General features: G+C 44.3%; 1 protein-coding gene across 3 annotated transcripts in view; it reads left to right on the top strand.

The window, feature by feature from the left end:
* LOC117268183 (trinucleotide repeat-containing gene 6A protein-like) overlaps positions 1-26648 on the top strand; it is a 42792-nt gene extending 16144 nt beyond the window's left edge. For 2 of the 3 annotated variants that reach the window (XM_033644404.2, XM_033644405.2), the window contains exons 4-27: positions 4404-4707; positions 6007-6054; positions 7689-9719; positions 9860-10055; positions 10648-11117; positions 11343-11474; positions 11583-11744; positions 15737-15913; positions 16105-16271; positions 16488-16565; positions 16741-16908; positions 18558-18713; positions 18968-19087; positions 19272-19409; positions 19871-19954; positions 20084-20258; positions 21524-21667; positions 21880-22050; positions 22153-22293; positions 22386-22493; positions 22734-22964; positions 23221-23291; positions 24511-24650; positions 24991-26648. In XM_033644404.2, the coding sequence (XP_033500295.2) occupies positions 6009-6054; positions 7689-9719; positions 9860-10055; positions 10648-11117; positions 11343-11474; positions 11583-11744; positions 15737-15913; positions 16105-16271; positions 16488-16565; positions 16741-16908; positions 18558-18713; positions 18968-19087; positions 19272-19409; positions 19871-19954; positions 20084-20258; positions 21524-21667; positions 21880-22050; positions 22153-22293; positions 22386-22493; positions 22734-22964; positions 23221-23291; positions 24511-24650; positions 24991-25339 (5655 nt within the window). In that variant the 5' untranslated portion in view covers positions 4404-4707; positions 6007-6008 and the 3' untranslated portion in view covers positions 25340-26648. The remainder of the gene's footprint in view (positions 1-4403; positions 4708-6006; positions 6055-7688; positions 9720-9859; positions 10056-10647; positions 11118-11342; positions 11475-11582; positions 11745-15736; positions 15914-16104; positions 16272-16487; positions 16566-16740; positions 16909-18557; positions 18714-18967; positions 19088-19271; positions 19410-19870; positions 19955-20083; positions 20259-21523; positions 21668-21879; positions 22051-22152; positions 22294-22385; positions 22494-22733; positions 22965-23220; positions 23292-24510; positions 24651-24990) is intronic. The other variant, XM_033644406.2, reaches the window with a different exon arrangement.
* The last annotated feature ends 342 nt before the right edge of the window (positions 26649-26990 follow it).

Consider the following 26990-nt stretch of genomic DNA (forward strand, 5'->3'; position numbering starts at 1 on the left):
GGTACCCGACTTTCGGTTCGGCACGACCCTGTACGGAATTATTGGGCGCAGGATATTATTTTATTTTGTTTTATTTTAATTCCGTTTTTTGCGAGCCAAACCATTTAAAATATCTAGTTCCCCGACAGACATAATTGAGTGATGGACCGAGTCCGACCGTAAATCTCCGCTTTCACTTTGTGTAGCGCATTCTCGCATTTTGACAACATGGCAAGTGAGCCTGACGAACCTGAAGACCCACCTGCAAACCTTAAGTCCTCCGTTTGGGAACACTTTGGTTTCAGGGTAAAATACAAAGATGGAAATAAACAAGTTGACAAGACAAAAGCAGTGTGCCGACACTGCAGAACAGCGGTTGGGTATGTACTTGGAAACACGTCTAACATGCTAACGCATCTAAAGTGACACCACCCTGGTTTGAACATTAATCGGCACAACTAGAAAAAGCAATCTGGTGCAAACTACGATATCGTCGTTTAAAAAGAAAGAGCGTTTCCCTGACCAGCTAAAGAAATAATCAACGCCATTGGAGTTGAGTAAAATTGTTTAAGCTGCACTTTAGATATAAGCATGTTTTGTTTACTGCACTTTAACAAAGTGGGAAAGCTAAGTAAGTTCCTAGTAAAACTGAATCTGAGCAGGCTTTAAAGCTGACCAGCTGCACTATACTTTTTATTTTAATTGAGTAAAACTGTTAAAGCAGAAATGTACATTTTTATTTTTCATTAAAAAAATGCGTTAAAAAAACAGCAGAATTTTATTTTTCACTTTTATATTTCTATTTTCATTCAAGCAATGTGAAAAAGCAGGATTTTATATATATTTGTTTCCTTCAAAAATTGTGTAAAAAGAGTTAACTGCTGTGATGGTATGTTTTAATAAGGTTACCAATAAGTAAAAGATATTTAATAGTTGTCTATTTTTTTCATTACTGTACCGAAAAAAAAAAAAAGAACCGTGACTTGTGTACCGAGGTACGTACCGAACCGTGATTTTTGTGTACCGTTACACCCCTGGTGGAGAGTTGGTGATCCCACGAGCTGGTCCATTTACTTGCACCGCCACACAGCCAATGTTTCCCAGGCTTTAGAAACCGTGCTTTTTAGGGGGAATCGGGCTTGGTCTGGCTCGGGTTCGTGCTTAGTTTTATGTTATGATCTCGGACAGGCAGGGCACGGGGTTCAGCTCACTTGGGTCTATTTGGTTCAGGTTGTATTTTTTGTCCGTTGAGAACTCTAGCCAGTCTTGCCTTAAAGGTGCCCCTGTTGAAATAAAAAGCGTAGCACACCCCAGTGGGCGCCATGTTACAAGGTGCTTGGTCGAGGTACACAACCAAGCAACACGACAAGTTTCGGAGCCTTCACGCTCAGTGCCAAGTGAGTGAATATGTCATTTTATGGTGCATGAAGCTTGCACTGGGGGACAGGAACAGTTGCGTATTACATATTCTTAAATAGTATTTTTTAGAATATTTTGTAGTGCCTGCTGTGTAACACAAGGACAACGTATTACTATTCCTATTGTTAATTCTTATCATTCTTAATTTTCTGTAAAACCTTAGCTGCGAAACTCGTCCAGCAGCGTTGCCTACACATAGGCAAAAAAACCCATCAAAACGTGTAGTATGTATTACGTGTAGTTTGCAGTACTTGTAGTAGGCAATTCACATTAATGACTCAGCTACTGCTATTAATAGTACTCAGTGACGGCAACAGGCACCTGTCAGAATTTCTTGCAAAATTTTCTAGTCTGTATTTATGTTTCTTGTCTATGCACCAACATACCAAAGCAAATTCCTTGGAAGTGAAATGTACTTGCCAGTAAACTAGTTTCTGATTCTGAAAACAGGCTGATAGTGTAATTTATGGAAACTGATTTCATGTTCATTGTGCAATACATTATTTTGGTTAAGTGCATGATGAGCACTGCCTCAAGTGACGTGTTCAGCATCTTTCTACATTATATCCATTTGCACCCCTTATAAGGCCAGACGGTTTTTCCCTGCGTAGCCTCTTTGAATCGGATGCTTTGGGGTTGACAGAGGTCTTTCCATGTTGGAAGGTTGAGTCAAGATCCATGGAAGTAAACAACTCACTTTGCTGGAATTGGCTTGCCCTTTTTAGTGCTGTGGCTGCCTGAGGGAGCAGGTCAATACTTTACCTTTCTGCTCTGCTGTTGTCTTATGGACAATGAATCTTCTTAAAATACTTTTGGGCCATTTTTTCCTGCAGTTTTTTAATGATGATGATGATATTACTGTCGTGTGTTTTTGATTGGTTCCAGAGCACAGCTAAGCAGCTTCTGGCAGGCTTTATGTTTAGATGCTGGCAGTATGCCCAGGTTTAGCTGTGAGTTAACAAAGGTGGAGTTTGGCCTCAGTTAGGTGCGCCTGGTCTGTATGTTTGGTTTTATAGCATTGGTTGCTGGTTTGTGTGTCTGAAAGAAACCTTTTCCTCATATAAACTGCAATTGTTGGATTATTTTGTCTTGTTGTAATAAAGTTATTCTAACTACAATAAACACGCCTCTCTACGTGGTATTTTAGAATCAATAAAAATCTTAACAAATGCCCCAGACTTTTAACACATGCATGCTTCATTGCATCTGCACACTCGCTCATTGTCCACACATGGGTTTGTTTGTTCACTTATCATATTGGCTGATGAACAGAGTGGTTGCTATTTGAACTGAGGGTTTATAAATAGACCTGTGTACTGCTGCAGCAGGCAGAGAGAGCTAACACTTGCTAACCTGCACTAGGAAAAGGTCAGGAGACACACACACACACACACACACACACACACTTTCCTTCTCGCTGTCAAACACACTGGTCCACTTTTACTGAAGGATGTATGCGTCTCCTCACTGTTGATTCGTGCCTTTGTCCTCTTCATCCTTTGATTGTTTTTGCCTCCCTTTCTCTCGCTGTCTTGGCTCCCTTATTTCTTGTCTTCCTCTGCTCTAGGATAAGAAGGTTTGCTTGCCATAACGTCCAAGGGCAGTGCTGCCAGCTTTAAACCTGTTGTATAACCTTAATCTAGTCTAACCCATTCACATTCATCCCCCTTCAAGAAGACATGGTGTGTGTGAAGTGGTCAGTCCCCCTCTACCTCCTTCATGGTACTTTTTCTGACTAACCAAGCTGACTCACATACTTGTCTCACACTCGGTGTACCAGAGAGATGGGAATAATTAGTTTCTTTAAACAAGAGAAAAGAGGGAAAGCATAAGGCTGCAAAAATGCTGCAAATATATTTAAATAGTATATTTGTATTGGCATAGTTAAAGTGGCTGCCACTGGCAACATGTAACCTTCATAGCTGTGTTGTAGCCTCCTTTGGAGTTGGCCTGCACTTCCACTAAAATGAAACCATGCATCAAAGCTTAGGTGATGCCACGTGGAAACAATAAGAACAGTGATCAGCTTAGTCTGTTTGTGTAGGGTGGCGCTGGCAGAGATTGTTTACAGTGAAGGCAACACCAATTGTTTCATTTTCAGTAATGCTAGATACAACCCCACTGCAAACCTCCTTGTGCCGATCGTCACTCTGTCACAGGGGATGAATTTTTTTGTAATCACAATTACCTTGGCTAAGTGCACAATAGGCCAGTCAGACCTTTCTATTTGACGTCTTAGCACTTTTTCTGCCATCAGTTCTCAAGTTTCACACTTTAAAGGTTCCTTAAATAATTAACTATTTGCCTCCTTGTCAAATATTTATTAGTTTCCAAAATCCACATTGACAACCCATCACATCAGCATACATTAGATCCACACACAGCACTTATTTCAAAAGAAAATATGTCACTTTAAATATGGTTCACTTGTTACTCCCGGTTTTACCTTCTTCCAGAACAGCAGTGAAGAACACCGGGAGCAAGCGCCAGGAGTTTTTATTGACACAGATAACAATGAAGGCAAATCAGAATCACCAAGTATTCTCTGGTCTAGCTCAGCTATAACCACAAAAACACAGAATCTGTCAGCACGTTGGCGTGTCGTTCACTACCGCCTGTTATTATAGACATAGGAACTAACCACAGACACTTGCCTCGTTCATGGACTTAGACAGTGGTGCGCCGCTGTAGTTCACAATGCCCAGTGTGCTGCTGTAGAATCAATATGGGGACAACACTGGAATGGATATTTGGTATTTTGGGCATTAAAAAAAGATTGTTTTGGCCTGGTGGAGGTTCCCATTGGTCTGTAAAATTGTAGGGGACACACCGCCATTGATGGTTTGATCCTGCACAGTGCACATTGCTGTGGATTGACATGACCGTATGTTCCATACGACACCCGAGTGATGAATGTCTGAAACAATATATATGATATATGCATACAGTATATTGACCTAACCATCTTTCTCTCCTCTTCTCTCTCTCTCTGTCTTTCTCCACAGTGCCAGAGCATACCAAGTCAAGGCAGAGTCCTAAATCTAAACCACATCCCCCCCTTCCCCTCTCCCCACACATACACACACAGACACACTCACATACAGTCCTCAGCAATGCCAAGGGGGCCTGATCAGCCTGCTGCCCGCTCTGACAAGCCCTGCCTCTTCACGTCACACCCTTGAGGCTGTGCCCTCTGAGCTTTGACCTTTGACCTCCCCTTTGTCGACCTGGGAACCAGAGGTCACCTGTTCTCCACTCAGCCAGGGGACGCCCTCCTGCCCAGCCAGGAGCCGCAAGCCGCACTCACAGGTAAGCTAGTCTGCATCCTCAAACACATCCAGACACACTGGACGACATATTCACACTCTAATGTTGTTTGATAAGTAAGAAAACAATTATTACTTTTAAAGGCAATAAATGTTAAAATGTGGGTGTGCTCTCGCTCAGAGCTTCTGATGAGTTTCTGCTTGTATGTCTATGCCAAATAGTTGGAAACAAACTTATCAAGTCATAAAAAGTAACAGATTTCCAATTTGCAGAAGACTGTAATAACCTCAGAGTGGTGGCTGCTCTCAGTGGTATCCTGAATTGCTTCTTTTGTGCAACGTTGACCTTGAAATAAATGAAAGTTTCTATTTTTTTAGGGTGTTTGGATTATGTAAAATTGTGTTGGTTTGCTTTGACTTTTTATAATAACTGCAGATTTCAGAAACTCATTGAAGCAGGTTGTGCTAAAGGGTGAAAACATTTCTAAAATTCAGAATAAGCAGACAGCTCACTAAGGATTACACACATTTGGAAACTTAATTACTTATTTGTTGAGTTACTTAAATTCAAATACTACTTTATACTGTTATATGAATAACCAATTATAACTATTAGAGCCTCATTTCCACTGCATGGTACCGGCACACCCCGACTTTACCCACCTTTACCCATTCTTTTTTGGTTTTCCATTTGTAAAAGTTGTGGATAGTACCTGGTACTTTTTTTTGTACCACCCCAGTCGAGGTTCTAAGCGAGCTGTAGTTAAAACACTGCAGACTGATTGGTCAGAGGAAATGGTCACTAGCATGACACAAACACGGCATTTTTAAACAGCCAGACCACAATGTTTTTTAATTCACTCAACCCAATTTTAAAATAAGCAGTCGTGGTCAGTTTATGTGCAGACATTCCTCTGTTTGGTTGCTGAGAAAAAGATTCAGCGAGTGTCACATTGAAAATGATGTGAAGGCAGTTTACGTGGGGCCTCTAGGATAATCAATTGAGAGTCCCACCTTCATCTGCAGTGCAAAATGAAATTGAGAAAAGCACCTCATACCAAAAGTGAGTCAAGTTGAGCTGAACTATGCAGTGAAAATGAGGCATAATCTAGGTTTAGCATTTAGCAGGGTCTGTCTACTTATGCTCTCCTACTAGCAAGCACTTCTTACTTTGAATCCCTCTGACTGTAACACTCTTATTTCCTTGTCTGTTTGCTTGATTCTTATTAAATGTCCTATCTGTCCCAACTGCCTCTAACATCTCCCCACTGTGTTTGTTGTCTGGCTCTAGCTCTAACTCCCTCTAAGTCTGTTTGACAGTCTTTCCTCTCTCTGTTTCCAGGCATGGCTCCCATTCGGGATTCCGTCAGCCACTCCCCTAATCAAACAGGTGACTACACATTGCCTCCTTCCTTCCACGTTCTTCTTGTGTTTCATTCTCGCTCCCAATGTCTTACTTTGGCCCTCTGCTTCGTGATTGACAGACTAGGTACACCCAGTCTGACCTGACCTTGACAGATGATGCATTTTATTATTTTAATTCATGGCATATCACAGACCCGGAGAGAGCTGAATGAGTGAGTGAGAAAGTGGTTGTGGAAATGGTGCAAGAGGAGACTTGGCAGGCTAACACGATAAGCGCCACAGAGATCTGGCAACCAGTTTCTGTGAAAGAAAGGCTTTGAAAGTGAGAGAAGGACCCGGAGATGGGTAATTGAAACAGGAAAAAGAAAAAAAAAACTGTAGATGTTGTGATTGAAGAGAATATGACGACGAAGTGTGACTTGTCAAGTAAAAGCTGGTATTCAAATAATAAAACATTGTTGAGCTGCCTCAGAGCCAATGCTGTGGGCACACTGCCCTCTGTGTCATCATAACATTGGTAAAGAAAGGTTTGCTCAGAAACCAAAAGCTAAAAGCTCCCGCACAATGATTTTTCCCTTCTGTGGCTAAAGGTTTATTGTTTTCATTGTGTTCATAGGTCAGAACAAATAGCACAAAAGTCAGTCCCTGTTTGTTTGTTTTTAGACAATATCCTTTCATACGTTGCTTGAAGATCTATTTAGTTTTTGCATAAACTTTAATTTGCAAAAACTGTCAAAGAAAAATGTCGTCTTGGATAAACCAGGCTTATGGTAATGTACGCTAACCTTATTGTCAATACATTTAGAAATGTTTCCATATTGAAGTTGTACTACACTGCCTTCACATTAAAATGCTTTCATTGGCAGTTAGCATGAGCAGTACTTTAATTCATCGCCACAGCAAATTAATGGGGGCTCCCACTGCAAGAGTGCTGTCTGAGTGACTAAGATTGCTGGCAAATGCTGATATGTAAGGTGATGCACAGAGGGTTGCTGTAGCTCTGACATTTAGGCTTTTGCCTTTGCAACTGAATGAGTCTGCGCGTTATGGTCGTGAAGGCAGAATCAGATCACAAGTGGTCTCTGGAGTCTAATTTTAGAAACATGCCAGGTCTGAATGCAGATGATCTCAGACAGTTGTAAGGCATTCAGAAAAATATCAAGATTTAAATCGAGTCTGAATCTTTCCGGCTGTCACCACTTCTCCACTCGCTCCTTCCATCCTCCCTCCCTCTTTTCAAACACAATTGCCATCTCCCCTGTGCCCTCCATCTCTCCTCCCCTGCTGATGGTCGTCCTCTGCCTCCCTGAATCCTAGTTTATAGCTTTGGCATGCTTTTGGGTCCTGCTGTGGTGACAAAATGGTGGCAGCTGTGTCCAGGCTCAGGCCTGGCACCGATCATGTCCAAAACAGTTGGGCAGCTGAAGGTTGGAGGGAATAGAAAAATCTCAATGCGACTGTGAATGAGGGGAATTTAAATCATATCTGTTGTTTTATTTAATATATAAATTTTACTGTCATATAATATCTTGACAATAAAAAAATGACAGCTTTGCTACATGCTTGGAATAAATTCACATTCGATTTTTTTTGTTGTTTTTTTTTTTTTAATCTCTAATCTAACAGTTTCCCCTGCCATGTCCACCTTTCTCTCTCCAGGTCTGGAGCATCCTGGCTTGGACTTGCAGTATGAGCCTTCCCCCTGGTCCTCTGGCTCTCCCTGCAGCAGTGACAGCAACAGCAACTGGGGCAAAGTCCTAGTGGACGGAAGCACCGACAAACCCAACAACCCCTCTTCAACCAACTCTTCCGTCTGGCCTCCCTCCTCTTCTTCATTCTCTTGCTCCTCGTCTTCTTCCTCCTCTGGCTGCGGGTCAGGATCAGACCCTGAGCTGGCATCAGAATGCATGGACGCAGACTCTAGCTCCTCGATCGGCTCAGAGAAAAACCTCGCCGCTGTGACAACAGTGATGATGATGTCAGCAAATGCTTCTCCCTCTGTGTCTTCTACAGCATCTTCTCCCTCCTCCTCTATGGTGACTTCTGCCATGATGGTCAGCGTTTCAGTGAATGGAGACAGCAATGGCAACGCTCGTCAGGTAATTGGCGGAGGGATGGGAACCATCAGCAGTGCAAATAATGGAAATAATAACGTCACCGGGTCCTCCCACTACTCCGTGGCTGGGTCCAGCAGTATTGGCAGCAATAACATGGGTAACCACAACAACAAGCCCGTCAATAATAGTGGTGTATGGGGCAGCAACATGGGCACCACTGGTGGAAGCACCCCCTGCATTAATGGAGGGTTAAACCCAAACACTTTAAACCCAAATGCCAACCATGGTGCCTGGCCGCAGAGTTCAACCCCAAGCCCAGTGCCCCAGGGCCAACGGCCTACACAGGCTGCGGGGATGGGTTCCAAACTGGGTATAGCCCCCCAACAGGCCCCCATGCTGGGCTGGGGTGGCATGGCAGCTCCAAACAACAGCAGTATGATGGAAGACACTGAGGTGAATAATGGTACAGCAAGCAGCAAGGTGTTAGGAAGCAGCAACAGTGGAAATGGTGGCCTACAGCCTACCAACCTTAACACTGAATCCAATGGACCAAATAACACTATTATGATGAATACTACTACTACTACTACTAACGCCACAATGACCTCTAGTCCACCAAACTCTACCGCCTCACCCCCACTCAGCGGGGATTGTTCCTGGGGCTCTATTGGAGGAGGGAATGGGGGTCCGCTGGCCAATGGAAACCCCTCATCAGCTCCCCAGCACCCCCAAGGAGAGCTGGGAGGTCCTGGGGCCTTCGGTACGCCTTGGGGCGCAACTACCTACCCTGGAGACAAGGGCCCCCCAAATGCAGACACTGTGAACCCCCAAAACCCTGCCTTAATGCAGGCTGGGAACCCCCAAATCTCCTCTACTGCTGCTTACAAGAGTAATAATAACCACAATAACACTGGGGCCCCACGCTGGGACCAGGGGCCCGCCAATAACCCAAACCAGCCTCAGGGCAACTTGTCCTGGGGTATCGGCTCAAATCAACTCCCAGGCTCTGCAGGCCAAACACCAGGCAATGGGAACCAAACTACAATGGGCCCTCCAGCAGGGATACCTCGCCCCTGGGGTAGCAGCGCGTCGTCTTCTTCCTCGTCCTCATCGTCCTCTTCCACATCTAACAACAAGATGTCAAATGGAGAATGGGGATCAACAGCTCCTGGTAACAACCATTCAGATGCTGGAAGTCATAAAGGAAGCTCTGCCAACAATGGCTGGAAGAGCCTGGAGGATGACGCCATGGGCATGGGAGGCGGAGGGGGAGGAGGTGGAAGCCATGGCTTGGGGAGTGTCACTGGTGGTTGGGGTCGCTCTGGAGGAAGTGAGGGAAGTGGAGAGAGCTCCGGAGGCCGATCCAGCTCAGACAGAGACAGCCAGCCAAAAGGGGGGAATCGCAGAAAAGTTAACCATCCTGTACCCCTAGCTGTGTGCCGGACGGATGTGGACCCAAGGGTTCTGTCCAACACTGGATGGGGACAGACGCCCATACGGCAGAACACCTCCTGGGATGTCAACTCTCCAGTTAACAAACAGCTCCAAGGTCCCAGAGATGAAAGAAAGCATAGCAGCGGAGGCTCCGGATGGGGCGCACCAACACCGGCAGCTCCTTCCCAGACCTCTGGAGGTAAGGCCACAATGTGTACATGACATTTTTGTGAATTTATTTTAGTGATATAAACAAAAGTGTTTAAGTGTCGAACACAAACCCCTGTTGCAAAACAGAAAAATGGGTGAAACATTGATTTCGCTTTCATGTACTTGCAGGTTGGGGGGGTGGGCCGAGCAGCTCAGGCCCAGGTACAGGAGGTTCTGGCTGGGGGGAGCGGCCAGCCTCTGGGTGGGACAGCAAAGGCCCAGCAAGTGGAGGAGGCGGGCAGAGTGGCTGGGACGATGGATCCAGCTACAAGGGGAGCAACAACAGCAGCAACACCTGGAGCAATAACATTAACAAAGATGACAGGTGATTTATGTTTGAGCATTATAGAAATACTGTTTTTGGGTTGTCTGTCCATCCCAGTCTCGTGAAGGTGCTATCTCCGGCACAGCTTGAGGGAAATTTCTTCAAACTTGGCATAAATGTCCACTTGGACTCAACAATGAACTAAAAAGATTTTGGTGCTCAAAGGCCACTATGACCTCACAACACTTAGCCATAACTCAAGAATTCCTACTAATGTAATGTTATCTTTACGGGACATCAGCTGATCCGACTGCTTGCTGCCTGTCTGTTGCTAGCCTCCCTTGCGCCCATGCATATGATGAAGTTTTCTATCAGGCTTCTGTACTCCCCTGTAAAAATATTCCCGAAGTGAAGACAGCATGGTGCTGACCAGAAATGATTCATTGTAATCATATCAAATCATGTCAATATAGTTATAAGTCAGTGCCTTTTTTATTAAATCCCTTTGATGTGATTACTGCATATATCATGAGTCTGGACAGACATAGATGTAAACTGCAACTTGACTGGTTGGTGAAGGCAACACAAGGCGGTAGTTGTAGTTTTTATGTAATTTTATGCCTAACTGATCACCTTTGTTGTTTTTGTCTAGGTCCAATACATGGACTAATGCTCCCAAGCCGCAGCAGGGCTGGGGTTCCAGTAGTGGAAATGGAAGTGAAGGTTGGGGTAATGGAGATGGTGCCAGAGCAGGGGGCAGCAACCATTGGGGGGAGCCCCAAAAAGGTGCCAGCTCAGCGGGCTGGGACAGCGACAGCGACCGGTCAGGCTCTGGATGTTGGAGCGAGCCAAGCCGAACCAACACCAGCAGCAGCAACACTTGGGTGGGGAGCGGAGGATCAAATACTCCAGACCAGAGCACTCCGAACCCAGGCTCCAACTGGGGCGACTCGGTCCACAAACCCAACCCTCAGAGTAACAGCCAGGGCTGGGGTGAGCCAATGAAGAACAACCACGGAGCCCAGAACTGGGGTGAGCCAAATCCCAAACCCTCCAACGAGTGGGGAAAAGGTCCTGAATCCAACATGTCCAGAGGCAATCAAGCTCCTAACAAGCCAACAGGTAATGAGGCCATTCATCCTGTCAGAAACATTCTCCAGAACAAGAGTTTTTTTCCTTTTGTTTATGAGCAAGCCCTCGTGTAGTTGCATGTCTGTGTTTAGGTGTTATGTAAACAAGACTATAAGGCACCAAAACTGAATTCTAGCTGTTAACAAGAGCATGAAAACTATGTGGGAGGACATACAACTGATGACTCACTTTTATTGTTATGTGTTCCTACATCAGGCTGGCTGGGAGGCCCCATGCCCACAGTAGGTCAGAAGGAGGAAGTGGCAACTGGGTGGGAAGAGCCTTCTCCAGAGTCCATTCGCCGAAGGATGGAGATCGATGATGGGACAGGAGCTTGGGGAGACCCTGGTAAACACAGACTGTGAATTTGCTCAAAAATGTGCAAAGCTGAATAAAATCACATGAAAGTCCAGGTTTTTCACTTTGACTCAACATGTAAATGAATATTCTTCCCAGGTAAATACAGCGGTGGATCTGTCAACATGTGGAACAGGACTGGCCAATCCGACCAGGAGGCTGTGGGTCCATCCTCTCAGCACCAGTCCCACTCATCTCGCAGCTCGATGCATCCTCCTCAGCCCATTCAGCCTATGGCACAGGACAAAAGCTGCAGTTCTGGTAAGATTGAAATTATGCAAACATAATTCATGCACCTGTATGGCTGAGAGAATTTAAATTATTTGGCTGTTAATTATGGTTTATCAATTAGTAATATACATTACAAGTCTTTGCTATTCATGGACTAGATAAGAACTGAATAAATGTATGCCTACCATTTACTGGAAGACTTTGTAAAGACTTGTAAAAGACTAAAGTCTGACACCCTCTCACAACAGAAAACAATTTATATTTTCAGCCTACAACTAGATTCCTCTTGACATTATTTCCCAGACTGCTCCTTTTGGAAAATACAAGGCCAAACCCCCTTCAAAAAATATGACATATTGATGATTCCGAAATGTCCTCAAAAACACATTACTCAAGAAACGCAAGATGAAAGGCCTCATATGCCGGTGCTATTCTTGTCAATGCAGCATCAGTATAATCTGCAAAGATAAAATGTGTTTGCGTGCAAACTTAACATTTTGGAACCAGCCTCTGTTGGTTAGCGGCGTTATTTTAGTGGGAATAGACTGTGAGAATGAGAAGCAAACTGTTTAAATACACGCTGAATTGAACACAACTTCATCTCTTCTCCTTTTCCACTGTACAAGAGAACAGAGACTTGCTCACATTCTTATGCCTCCCCGGAGTCCCCTACATGTTCACTGTGCTGGAGAGAGCACACCTATTGGTTTTTGACAATATATCCACGCACTTGACCTGCACTATGTGCGTGAGCCAACACTAAAAACGTACAATAAAATCGGACATTTTTAATTTTGTTGGACATGAGGATGAGAAAAAGACTAACCCTAAGCCAGCTCAGACTGAGTTTTATGACCATCTTAAACCAAAGTAAAAGTATAATTTTATTACAACATTGGAAATTTGTCTGCAGCAGTGAAATCGCTTAAAAAGTTGTTTGGTGTAAGGCCAGTATAAACTCAAATGCCCCAGTTTTAACAGTCTTTCACACAGCTTTGAGTATGAATGAAAACGCACATAGACAGGAATACAAGTAATTGTGCACATGCCCACACACCTCTAACATGTGCATACTTTCAAACATGGCTGAGTCTCACTTGTTTCCGAAATAGTTCAGGCCCAGATAGTCGGCACAGATCTTTTCATTATTGTTTTTTTTTTTAGCCTGCAGGGATACTTAAATCGTCACCTCTTGAGTGACAGTGTGTCAATCGATTCTTTAGTTCTGCGGATTCTCCAATGCACAGTTCTGATGTACAGAGTCTGGATGGATTAGCATAAAGATTAGTGTCTTTTGGGATTTTTTTTTATTTTATGGTGAGTTTGATATTTAGATTTATGTTAAAAGAAATGCTAGGACATGAGCCAGTATCTAAAATGATTCGAGCATGTAAGTGCAAGCCTCCCGGTGCAGTCTGTAAGCCTTGAATGGATAAAAAGGTGCAAGTCCCACCCACACTGTCTTTTTGAGATAGCTGAAATAATGTCTTAAAAGGATTTAGACAGTACAGACACAAAAGTGTGGATGCACGCACATTCACAGATGTATTCAAAAGCATACACAATTTGCACAGAAGCGCGGAGAGAAAACAAACACGTACAGCCATTCTCCCCCGTCTCCCTACGGTGTTGTCTATGTTGAGGGCTTTTTGTAAAGCCGGTTGAGTCATCCCTTTGGAATGCTAAGAGCATCGATTTTTCTCTTCTCTCATTCGCCTTTTTTTCCTCCTCCCTCTCTCCCTCACCCGCCAATTCTGCTTGCTGTAGAAACACTGGCTTTTGTTGGGTTTGAGAGAAACAGAGCGAGGGAGACCATGAGTGGTAGAGGAGGAGGTCTGGTGACTTAGTAATAGGAATGGTTCCAATGTAAGATGGGGGGAAAACTAAAACGAGTAAGGCAGCTATTCTGTAGAAGTGGGCTGAGGAGGGGAAAAGAGGGAGGGGTTGCCGGGGTTATTCAGGGTGGCTGTCTAGCGAGCTAACTGGAGCAGCAAAGTGGATGGCTGGGAAGGGTGCGGCAGACGAGGCAGCTACCGTAATGAGAAAAATAATCGGGTTGTAGATCTTGATTAATTTTAGCAGGTTTTGGTTTTATACATTTGTGAACACTGAAGTGCGAAAATCGATGAAAACAGCAACACAGTAATTTTAGAGAAAATTATTTGGACTAAGCAGGTCAGTACAATAGATACTGTGGACTCTGATTTGTAGCTCGACACAATTTAACAATGTTAAACACAAAACTGAAAATTAAATAATATATTCAGTCTGTTTTTTAATGTCTACAGCTTGTCAAACACATTCATTCACGTGCACACTCACATTTTTCTCATCCAGCTTTTAGTAGATCAAGTGATGCACCTACACAAACTGAGCAATACATGCAGGATGGGGTTACAGTTTGTCACTTGGTGTGTGTTTTTGCATCTCGTCAGACGCACACTCAACCGTGCGCATGTGTGTACATCTACCTCATAATAACATCCATTTATGTGCCGATCAGCCGTTTAGCTTCGTGTGCATGTTTCTCCGTGTTGTTATGTGGAAGCACTTGAGTGCGAGCATGCCCAGTCACATGAGGGACACTGGAGCCTGAGGCCACCCCACGATCTGTCCTATTTTTACAGGGAGGTATCCCTGGCATCTCCCCAAACGCCTCCCGTGGAGGGAGAAAGTAGCAGGTCTGGGTGGTCAGCTGTAACGGGAGCCTTTTGAACTCATACTTGCACACGCACTTGAACACATGTAGTCTCACATTTTAAAGTGCATAGGGTGCCCGTGCACACATCCGCGCGCCCACAAGAGTTAAAGTAAACAACACTTACATAAGCAGGTTGACGCGGGGTTCCCCAGGGACATGAGCAGGGCTCTCACCCCGAGCTCTCTGATTTCAGCCGAGGAAAACGATGTAGATGTGCAGCATCACTGTAAACATGAAAATGAGGGAATGGTCCCCAGTAAGACTGTATGCATCTGCATATTAAAATAACAGGCATTGATATCACTTTATTCACATGATACCACCAAACTCCCAACCGCGAGTGTCCAAACAAGCCTGAATACAGCTACTCTGAATGGGAGGAGCTGTGACACTAAGCCGAAAACAGATTACATCCCTTGATAAATATCACGTCATGACATATTAACTGCATTAACATTTTGTTGGCCTAAATAATGCCTAGAAAGTATAGACAGGCGAAGTTGCTCCCCTTCTGGTTTTTCAGATTGATTCCATTTGAATTGTGCTATGAATTACACTTTTCATACTTTATTTTTAAGTACAGTGAATTTCCGACACAGAGCTTGTATTTTGAAGTGCCATTTCCTGCTGTAGAGTGAGTGACATATGGACAACTATTTGACAGAGACAGCAAACTAGCTTGACGTCATGGCCAAACCCAAGCATGACGCTGAATGTATTACATTGTGCGAACCTTAAACTAATGATGAAGGAGAAATCTGGACCTCATGGCTTGACCAGTTGGGAACCACTGTGTTATTCAGTGACCCCTGTTTTTTTTTTTTGGGGGGGGTGTTGTTAGCCAGGAAGTAACAAAACTAGCACGACTTGTTGCGTGTGTGAATAAATCCCGTTCCGAAACACACAGGCATTGTTGCTTCAGCAAGAAAGTTATGACGTCACCTGTGTGACTAGTGTAGTTTTTAATCAGTTTTACAACAATCTGCCATTGTCTTGACTCACAAAATTATATTTTAAATTGACAAACATCATGTCATATGTGTATTTCATGGCACAATTCAAACGGAATCAAAAAAGCATTTGTCTCTCACCGTTAAATACTGTGGTTAAAAAAAAATAAATAAATAAATAAAAAGTTCAATATACTTTGAGGACATCGCAAAAAAATACAAAATACTGTGTGGTTTGTTTTTTTCCCCGAAAAAGAATAACACCAGAAGAGGGCCCTCCGATTTGTTTGAGTCTAAAATGAATAATGAAGATAATAAATGAAATGAATGTATATTCTCGTTCTAATGGACGCCTCCGTCTTTTTCTCTAGGTTGGGGTGACCCTTACCCTCAGAAGAAAGAGTCCTCCACGTGGGAGCCTCCCGCCACTCCACCTGTGAAAGTGGACAATGGAACGTCTGCCTGGGGGAAACCCATGGACACCAGCTCCAGCTGGGATGAGCCCAGCAGGGATAACAGAGAGTCTGGGTCTGGATGGGGCAAGCCTGGTAAGAGCACACATGAAAATGAACATGCATCTGAAGAGTATGATAATGTTAAAACTATAAGAAGGCCTACCTTACCTTGAACAAAAGGACAGGAGAAAGAATTTTGCTGTAGAAAGTGCATAAACTGAGCAATAGAACCGTAGAGCTGTGTTGTTAATCAGTTTCCTCCTCTGTCCCTACCTTCTTTGTAGCTCCAGGTCCCAAGCCCATGGAGACATGGGGTGGTGAGGAGGCGTCCATGGGCAATAGCTGGGACCAGGAAGAGGAGGTGGAGATCGGCATGTGGAACAACAGCCAACAGGACAGCAGATCCCACGACCAAAACACCTGGAACTACAAGCATAAAGGCTCCAACAAGGTTTGTTGACTTTGGCTTTCAGTATTTGTTCATCCCAAACATGAAAACATTGATTACATTCACCAGACACCTGACATTTAGGCAGAGCACATCATGAGTCCCTTCAGCCAACTGTGTTATCAACAGAATAGAAACAGTTTTGCAAATGGTTGAAAATGCCTTCCCTGCTAATGCTTCACATGCCTGGAGGTAATAGCTTTTTTGTCTGTGTTGCAGATGAACAAACCAGTCAACAAACAGGATGAACCCTGGATGAAACCCTTCATCAACCAGTTCAACAGCATGAACTTCTCTGTAAGTACTGTTTGTTATTGCTCTGCTGTTGCTCTTTGACATTAAAATTTAGTACTCGTGCAGAGATGTGATTCACCTGCATTTTTTTTTTACAGTTTTTAGAACTTTCATACTCTTTGATAAATGGATGCTTTCATGTCTCTTTAATCCAGTTTTCTTGTCTTTTCCCTCACAGAGAGACTCTCCTGACGACTCCATGAAGACAGGAGCAGGGATGGTGCAGGACAAGCGCATGGACATGGGCAGCATGGGAGACTTCAATGGAGTGATGGGGAAGAATCCTGGGTCTCGTCACCAGCTCCACAAGGAGTCTGCCATGGATCGCAGCCCTTACTATGACAAGGTATGCAGAAATATTAACGTTTATGTGGTATATACTGTGTGTGGGGGTAAAGAGAAGGAGCACAAGCCGTGTTTTGCCAACCTGAAATACAGCTGGCGTGTTGCATCTGCGCTTAATGGGTTGGTAATGCACACGTTCTGTGATAAAACAACATTACTAGATAAAGGTCTGGTCAAGCTCTTTGCCGCTGTGGTGATCATAAGGTAGGTGTGGAGTGGAAGAGTCTCTTGAGTGTCGTCTGCTGCTTACGTCTGGCTGGTAGTGCTCTCTCAGGCCTGTTGTGCCCCACAGTGGTTGTTTTGATGTACTGCATTTGAATTTTAAAAGGGATGTTTCATTTGATACTTGCTGTTTGCAGGATGCTGCATCTCAACTGTATGAAATATTAATAAGGCTGTGTTACTTACAAATGACAAAATCAAATGCAATATGCACATCCAATGTTTATTAATATGAATTGATTGAGGCTGCACCGAGTAGTTTGAAGCTTCGGGGCTTCATTCACAACGCTGACATTTGAATTTTAAATCAGCATCTGATATGCTGCTAAATTTTTTTACTTTTTATTTTAATGTACATTTTCATTTCTAATTTATTTTATTTTATTGCTCAGTATTTACATCGGAGCAATTTTCCCCTTGACCAAATAAGAATGACTGATTCTGATTCTGATAATTCACAAAATACAGTTCAGATAAATGTTTTTGCTTGTTCTCATAATATTGAGCAACACATCTCCACAGTTAACGTACCTGTTTGTAACGCATCTGATTGAAACGGCACAAAAGGCAAAACCAACACACAAAGTCAGCAGCGAGAGGATTAGAAGGTTAAACCATAAAATTAGATTATTTTTATTAGTTTATTCAGATATTTGTGTTATCGGGCATTTTCTTTTTTTTTTTAAAGATATTTTTGGGGGCATTTTTTGCCTTTAATGGACAGGACAGTTAAGTGTGAAGGGGGGAGAGAGAGAGGGAGAGACATGCAGCAAAGGGCCACAGGCTGGAATTGGGCTGGGCCGCTGCGGCAACAGTCTTGTACATGGGGCGCCTGCTCTACCACTAAGCCACCGACGCCCCTTATCGGGCATTTTCAATCCAACCCACATGCTCCTTATTTTACACAAAACAGTACCTGGAAATAAAATTGTAAGACAAAATACCACCCATGAGTCACCGCCGGTCATTCAACGGGATGTAGGACTCTGGTGCTGCATGATGTGACCGTTTTGGGCTGACCTTTTGCCAGACGCCCTGTTTGTATTTATTCCTGCTGCTTGCTATGACGTCATAAAATGTGATGATACATTAAAAAAAAAAAGAAAAAAAAAAGCATTTAGTGCATTCCTAGTAGTTATGCAATAATGATTCATTCCCTGACGTAGTTCTGTACAAAGCTGCTGTGGGCTTTGCTTCTTTTCCTTCTGCTGCTTGTCTCTTCTCTTTACTTCTATCTGTCTGACTCCCACCCTCTTGTTTCCTCTGTCCTCACATCACTGGCTCTTTTCTTCTCTCCCTCTTCCTCTGCAAAACTAACTCTTTTCCTTCTTTTCTCCTTCCCTCTCTGCACTTCTTTGGCTGCTGATGCGCTTCCTGTCCCTCTGTGCTTGCCGTCCATCTGCTGTGCGACTGGCCTTGCTTCTGCAGCTGTCCGTTTCCCCCTCTGCTTACAATAACGCAGCTTCTGACGAGCTCTCCTCCAATCAAAGCATGAGCTTTTCCCCTTCCAATTCTGCTCAGCCTATCCCCTGTCTCGACTCTGGGCCGTCTCCTGCCCACTCTAGTCCTGGGGGCACTCGGCAGGTGAGTGCGAAAGGATGAAGAGGATCGACAATAAGATACATTCAATTAGAGACTAATAGAGTGATATTCTAACAGGTTGTCCATCAAAATGTCGACAGAAATGTCTTTTCCTAGAGTTATTCAAAGTTTCCTTTGTGATTGCCACTGAGCTTACTTTGGGTTTAAGTTTGTCTTAAGTTTGGGTTTAAGTTGTTTGACCACTTGTGTGTGTGTGTGTGTGTGTGTGTGTGTGTGTTTGTGTCTTCCCTGCTCAGAATGTAAACCCTATGATGGGTGGCAGCAGCGTAGCACAGGGCCGAGGTGGCCTCCAGTCCCAGGCCCCACCCCAACCCAACCCCCGTAACCAAGTGCCTCCACCCATCCTGCCCTCTCAGGTAGAGCACACTCACGAAATGATGTTGTTGTTGTTTTCATGAGGACCTACATGTCCCTAGATGTACTAAATGTGGTCCCACTTTCTTATCCATGGTTTGATTTCTGTTTAACCTCCAATTCAAAGTACAATGTGACATGACATCGCACTCCAAAAACTAAAACCAAAATCTTGTTTGTGTTCAGGTCCCTCCATCCCTGTTGAAGTACCCAGGAGGTAACGGAGGTCTGAACCCTCTGCTCAGCCCTCAGCAGGTGGCTGTGCTCAACCAACTGTCCCAGCTTAACCAGCTGTCGCAGCTCAACCAGATCAACCAGTTACAGGTAGAGTGATGGAATCATGCACTTGAACATGCATACACAAAGGCATGAAGGAACGGACATTTTCTGCATGGTTTTAGGTTTATGTTGTGGTGCACGAAGCCTCTGATGTTTATCAGTGTTCTTGTAAACAACAAAGATCTGCAGTCAGACACTGAAACACTATAAAAAGAAAAGCGTAGGAGAGCTGAGTTTTTCGGCGTTGCCAATTCAAGCCTTGGTAGCTTTTTGTTAAAATAGTGCTAGCCTGAATTTCCTCAACACAAAGCAGAACCAAATTAATGCATGAGTCTTGTATAATGTTGCGTTGCAGTATGTCAGACTGGCTTGCTTATTGTAACTCTATTAATCTGCTTACAAATGTATTTGAAGAATACAGTACTATGCAGTAAAATGTTTTGCTAAGCTTAAAAAAACATGAGCAGACTGTTCTCATTTACATTTTTATTCTTGTCCGTCTGCAGCGTCTTCTCTTCCAGCAGCAGCAGCAGCAACAACAGAAAGCTCAGAGCCAGAGAGCCATGCCTGTGGGACGACCGACTGAACAGGTGTGTGTCCAGAAATCCCTCTGAATCCTGCTTCACTACATCCAAAATTTAGGAGTTTCTATTTCATGAGATGATACTGTGTCCATGGTTTTGCCTCATTGACGCGTTTCTCTATCTTCCTATCCTTAGACACGTCCTATTGGTTCGTCTCCATCGATGATGCAGCCGCCGCGGCACCTGGATCCCTCCCTGCTGAAACAGGCCCCACCCCACAAACCGTACCTGGATAACTACTTGTCCCACAATAACCCAGAGATGCAGAAGGATGCTGCTGCTCTCGGATCCTTCAGCAACTTCCCTTTAAGTACGTCAGCTCCTATGAGAGTAATTTCTCAAATTTAAGTCCCCCTTATTTTAAAGATCATACATATAGGTAGGGCTGGGCGATAAATCGATTTTATCGATTAATTCGAATTTGTAGTTTAGGCCGATTTGTTTTAATGAAAATCGAGTTTCTATTTAAAATCCGCCACCGCCACTCCACGCTGGGCTCCCGTAGTTCAGAGGCTCACCCAACCCCCCCGCGCACTTGATACACAAACAGCATGGCAGTGAGCGGGGAAGAACTCGTTCTCAAGAAAGGCAACGAGTTCTTCAGCGCTTTTGTGTGCTCACCTGTGTCTGTAAGTGTGTGTGTGTGTGTGTTTGTGTGTTTGTGTGTTTGTGCGCGTGCATCAGGGCCATACTCCGCCGTGCGCAACACAGAGAGCAGAGGAGGATTTTAGACGCGCACCGTGTAGGGACAGAAATGACATGCCGTTGTGTAAATAAGATAAATAAGTGTTAACAACGCCAAGCTGGCAGACCCCCAAACCGTAGTAAAGAGACCTCCGAAGACCATTAGCTCCTTAAGCTTGTGTTAGCTCGTTGTGGCAACAACACATAAACAATGGGACTTCGTCTGCGTTAAAGAACGGCACTTTATTTTAAGCACTGCAGAACTGCGCAGGCTTCTTCACTGTGGCTGCACGATGTATATCGTAACATAACACATGCCTCACTTTCTTCCTGGGGCGCATCTGTCTGACGTCACACACCACACCCGGCGCACTAACGTCTCATACCTCCTACATCAACTACACACATACACAACTCCACACACACAAGCCACACACATCAGGCTCAGCCTGTAACATAAGGCTATTTAGTTTGTTTAATAAAAGGACAAGGTATAGACCTGTTCTATCGGAAAGATAACCTTAAATGACTTCTGTTGTGATCCAATATGATGGTAGGGGAAATGCTGCTGTATGATAAGAAAGGGGTCCGGTGGAAAGCGATCACAGATGCAGTCGCCATGTATTTTGGAAGAGATATGGTGCCCATATATAGGCTACCGTGGAAAAGCTGGGGTTTATTCACATGCTGAAAGTTTTGGACCCGAGGTATGTGCTACCAGGCCGCAAATATTTTTTTTTAACTAGGAGGGGAAAAAATTGATTTAAATTATTAATCTGATTTTTTGTGAAAAAATCAGAGATTTTTTTTTAGGCCATATCGCCCAGCCCTACATGTAGGTGTATATTATATTAAGAGTGACTGAATCTCTTCTCTCTGTGCTTCCACCAGGCTTGAACTCTAACCTGAATGTATCCCTGGACATGGGTGTCGGTGGAGGTAGTGGTGGTGGAGCTGTGAGCTACAAAGAGCCGCCCCAGTCCAGACTGAAGAAACTTTGGGCTACTGACCCTCTGGAGCAGAACAGCAAACCTGGTAAAGAGGAACCTGTGTTTGTGACAGTAATGCAGTAGCATCAGAAACGTTTACTTCCTGCACGCTCACCTCGACTTAAAATATGGCTTTAAAAGTTTGTAGTTTGATTGTATAGCGCTCTGATGGCACCTTTGTGTATAAAATCAAACCACACCAGTGAGTCTTATTCTGTGTGATTCACAGCCTAATGTTTGTGTGTGTTGGTCCCACAGGTGCTATGTCGTCTGGGCTGCGTCTGGAGGACTCTCCCTTCTATGACTTCCTGTCTCCTGGCCCATCTCCCCTGAGTCCTCCCGGCCAATCAATGGGCTCGGTGGGCGATGGCTGGCCGCCCCGTGCCAACTCCCCCCCGCCCCATGGAAACACTGTCACCTGGCCCCCAGGTACACAAGCTCTCACATGCACAAACAAAACAAATTTATTTATTTATTTATTTTTAATTTTTAAATTGAAACCTGCTCACCACTGTGTCTGTGTGTTTGCAGAGTTCCGGCCCGGGGAGCCTTGGAAAGGTTACCCCAACATTGACCCTGAGACTGACCCTTATGTGACCCCCGGCAGTGTCATCAACACCCTCTCCATCAACACCGTCCGCGACACAGACCACCTCAGGGACAGGAACAACGGTAAGGCACACACATGAGTTTTGATTTTGAGATTTGATAAAAAAGCTATTGACCAAACTCTCACAGGCACTAACCCTGTCTCTGTTCTCCAGGGCCATCCTCATCACTGAACACCACGATGCCTTCTAACAGTGCCTGGTCATCCATTCGTGCCTCCAGCCACAGCGGTTCCCTCACCAGTACAGCACAAAGCACTTCAGGTATGCAGCCATATGCATCTTTCTTACAGCAAAGAAACGTCTGACCTTTATAGAGTGCATTCCTTCACCCTAACACTGTGTTCTCTTCCTTCTGTTCTGCGTTCTTTATCGTTAAACTTGTACTTTTGCTTTAGGATTATATGATAAATGTGTGACATAGAAGTATGACAGCAACAGATCTGTGAAAACGGACGCAAGGGTGTGAAAAATGTCTCACTACGCTCTCCTCTCTCATTGCAGCCAGACCCAGCGAGTCAAAGTGGTCTCCCGGCGGCGTTTCTGTGTCCACCCCCTCCCTGGCCCATGAGCTGTGGAAGGTCCCCCTGCCTCCCAAGGCGCTGTCTGTGGCCGCCCCCTCCAGACCACCACCCGGCCTCACCAGCCAGAAGCCCAGCTCTGCCTCCTCCGGCTGGGACGGCTCTGCCCTGAGGCTGGGGGGTTGGGGCTCCACTGAGTCCAGATACACACCTGGTGAGAGCAGAGTTGGGCACACATATACTTCCTGTAGACCTGTTTGTATAACTGGGATTTGTTCAGGTTTTTTTCTTTTTATTATGAGTGGGTGTGTGGAGGAAGAAACTATCAGTGCAGAAAAGGGAATTATGTGTCAAAATTTTTGCAGTGATGTAGAAATGCAGGGTTTACAGCTCCTAAGTGTGGAACAGTTATTTCATCTATGTTGTTTGACTGGACTCCTCTAACCTGTGCCTCATGCTTTCATCGGCAGGTTCCAGTTGGGGTGACAGCAGCAGCTCAGGGAGAACCCAATGGCTTGTTCTAAAAAATCTCACACCTCAGGTACCATATCCCCAAAGTTACTGAACATATAGTCGTTTTCTCACATTAACTCAACAATCAGCTCTGCACATTGTCTGGAGTAGCAGTTTCACACTCTGTAGCACACAACAGGTTTTTTTGTGTCAGAAGCGTTCTCACCTACTGGAAATACCCTGTTCATTTAGGCGAGGGGTGACGCCTGTGTAGAGCGCACAGGAGGCAGGATATGATGCTGATTACACCGCGATGATGTAGCTTGTTCATAATGTGGTCGTAAACAAAAGAGTCTGTTGCGTTTCTTTCAGTTTTTCTAAGAATTTTGGTGACAGCACTAACTGACACAAATTCCCAACTCTTTGTTTCTCCAGTTGGACATTTTCATTGCCGCCCTCATGTTAATGACGTAGATATTTGTTTACTTTCGGTTTTGTTTGAGCCTTGCCTTGTGCTCACTGTGACTTCACTGGACAGTGACCTGCTTTACTTACACTCAGGCTCAATTGGTTATTACACGGACTTTGTACCAGGGAGCTCGCAGGATAAAGTCCGTTTAATGTCCGATCTAACTGGCTCACTCCAGGAGAACCAGTTTTAGTCATTGCTGCTTCGTTTCATCTTGTTTTGTCTGTTATTTTGTCAGGGCAGATGGCTGAACGTACTACAGTACTCATAAGCTTTGCCTGCTTTTGGCATGGAGAAGAAGCCAGTCAAAGGCGTGAATCAGAGTGACAGTGAACTCATAACATTTCTGTATTGCAGCTGAGAATGAAACACACCACCATAGTGCTTGAATTTCTCCAAGTCACCCAAGAATTTTAAAGCAAATTGATTGAATTTCTCCCTTGAAGTCTTTTTGTACACAACCCAGTACCTTGACTTGACTTCCTATCAAGGAACCAGATATTTTCTGACACAGTTCTGTTAAAATTTTCAACTGATTGTTGAACAAGGAGCATTTCATGCCGATCCAAGCTCTAAAAGAGTCATTTAAGATTGTCTGTCTGTCTGGGGAAATGAATGTGATTTTTACATCTGGAGTCAGGGCCACCCAAAACAGCTCCTCTGACTTTGCCACTTTTTTCAAAGTGTTTTTGTCTGTATTCAATCAACTTTGTATTCAACAAACTGAACTCTTACGGGACATGTTTGTGCTTGATATTTGTCAGCAGTTGCCTAACATCTGCTTCCATTTATCCCCTGTGTGTGTGTGTGTGTGTGTGTTTTGTTCTGTGTATCACAGATTGACGGCTCTACCCTGAGGACCTTGTGCATGCAGCACGGCCCTCTGATCACATTCCACCTCAACCTGCCGCATGGTAACGCTGTGGTATGCTACAGCTCCAAGGATGAGGCCGCAAAGGCCCAGAAGAGCCTGCACATGTAAGGACATCACGCACACACACATAAACACACTCTACTTTTTATATTCCATTGATAAAGCGGTCGTACTGTGTTTGACCCAGGCTCATAAGGGAACGACTGGCTTGTTCTGTACTTCAGTCTGTCATTTTACAAGATGAAATTAAGCCGTCAGAGGCTAGAAAAATTAGTGGAAGTTCAGTTGATTTTAGTTTAAGTTGATTTTTACGTTTGTGCGCTGATGTTGGTGTAAAGAGGGTATTGCAGTTACCAGGTACTCAGCTCATGTCATGGATTCCAGCCACAGGATGTTTTGGAGCATACTCACTCACGCTCTGGCTCACCTGTTCCCTCTCTGCAGGTGTGTTTTGGGGAACACTACTATTCTGGCTGAGTTTGCCAGCGAGGAGGAAATCAACCGTTTCTTTGCACAAGGGCAGTCATTGGCCACTCCCTCCTCCGGCTGGCAGGCCATCGGCTCCTCTCAGAGCAGAATGGATCAGTCTCACCCCTTCCCCAGCCGCGCTCCTGAACCCAACCAGTGGAACAGCAGCGATCTCCACGGCTCCTCCCTCTGGGGCGGGCCCAACTATTCCAGTAGCCTGTGGGGGAGCCCCAGCGGCACCGAGGCAGGGAGGATCAGCAGCCCTTCTCCAATCAGCTCCTTCCTCCCGGTGGATCACCTGACAGGCGGCGGGGACTCCATGTGAGCCGCCTGCCAATCAAACAGGCTGGAGGAAGGGTCAGTAGAGAATTATCAATAATCAGCAGAAGAAAATGAAAAAAAAAAGTAGTTATGAACGCAATGGCACTAGTTGGACTCTTTCTCACTTACAAGATATACAACAAAACGGGGTCTCCCCTGTGGAAAACAAGTTACGTTTCTCTCTCTGCACATATGTCCACTTTGTTTTAGCCCAAAAACATATCAGTCGGAATACTTGAATCATGCAGGCCAATTCTATAATGTGAACGGATGGATATTTGCTTCCAGGTAGTGCTCTTTCAGACCGAAAAAAGCTTCAATCGAGCTCATTATTATTATATATATATTTTTGTTTCATTCGTCATGTTTATTTGAATTCCAATTCTTTTCATTTTTAACGTTTTCTTTTTTTTTTTTTTTTTTTGCATTTGTTTGCTGACAATGTTGGAGTATGAGCTTTTTTAACTTTGCACTGAATGTGGTTTTTTCTCAGTATATATAATCTGCAATATAGAGGGAGCAGCCAGTTTTTCCAGTGTAGCTGTTTACTCATTGAGGTCCTTACCGTGTGAGTGTGTGTTTGTGTGTATGCGTGTGCACGCGCACGTATGTATGGAAGTACTTTGTGTGTGTGTGTGTGACTGCGTGTGTGAATGAGTATGTGTGCGCTCCTCTCTGCCTTGGCACGCCTACCTTACTGCGTTGTCGTGGAGTTCAAGATCAACAGATAGTTAAAGAAGAATAAAAGCTGACTTAGGAGGATTATCTGGTGATAGTAAAAGTGACATTAAAAAGTATTGCACCAATTTTGTTTTAAAACTAAAGAACGTTGAGCTCTGCAGTGCAAAGGACTGTAGCCGCAGCTGGGACTAGCAAGCCCCGTCCACCCTAATGTAGGGGGCGGGGCCTATCTAGCAAGCCCTCCCACGTGCCCCCTAGTGGGCAGAGGGGGGAACAGCACTTTCAGAATAGGCTTTCAATGTTTTGGAGGTGCCACACTGCAACCTCTTGTTTACAAGACTTAGGAGGCGGAACGTGTGTTCATTCTTCATTTTAAAGAGATGGAATAAAATAAAATAAAAAATACTCAAAAAAAATTTAAAAAACAATACAAAAAACTTGAAAAAATCTATAAAACAAATTAAAAGTGAAAAAAAAAATTAAAACTCTTATTGAGGATGAAGACGATGCTTTGTAACTCTGGGAATTCGGATCAGTGTTTTTGGCCATGGCGTTGGTTATTTGAACTATTCCTCTTTGTCTGCTAAATAACCAGCAATGGTTCTCAGGAAATCAAGCCAGTTTTCCCCCCCTTGTAGGTGAATTAAAAAAAAAAACTACTACTCCTTGTAGGAAAGGAAAATCCAACTTCTAGCACTGAAAACTATGTATAGGTCTGTAAGTTTTATTTTCTCTGCCAAATAACTGCTTTAAGCTGGAGAAGCTCAACACACTGCTTTCAATATGCTGTCTTTTGAGGGACGGGGGGGTCCTAATGTGGGGGGGTGGAGGACGGGCTGTAGAAATCCCAACGCTCCCTCTCTCCTCCTCTTCCTCCTCTCCTCCACTCCACTGATGTAAAAAAAATCAAAAGTGGGGAGTGTTTATTGTGTGAGTGTGTGACTGTGTCAGTGGAAAATGTTCTGTCTTGTCAG

The sequence above is a fragment of the Epinephelus lanceolatus genome, chromosome 18 (genome assembly GCF_041903045.1).
Source record: "Epinephelus lanceolatus isolate andai-2023 chromosome 18, ASM4190304v1, whole genome shotgun sequence".
NCBI lineage: Eukaryota > Metazoa > Chordata > Actinopteri > Perciformes > Serranidae > Epinephelus > Epinephelus lanceolatus.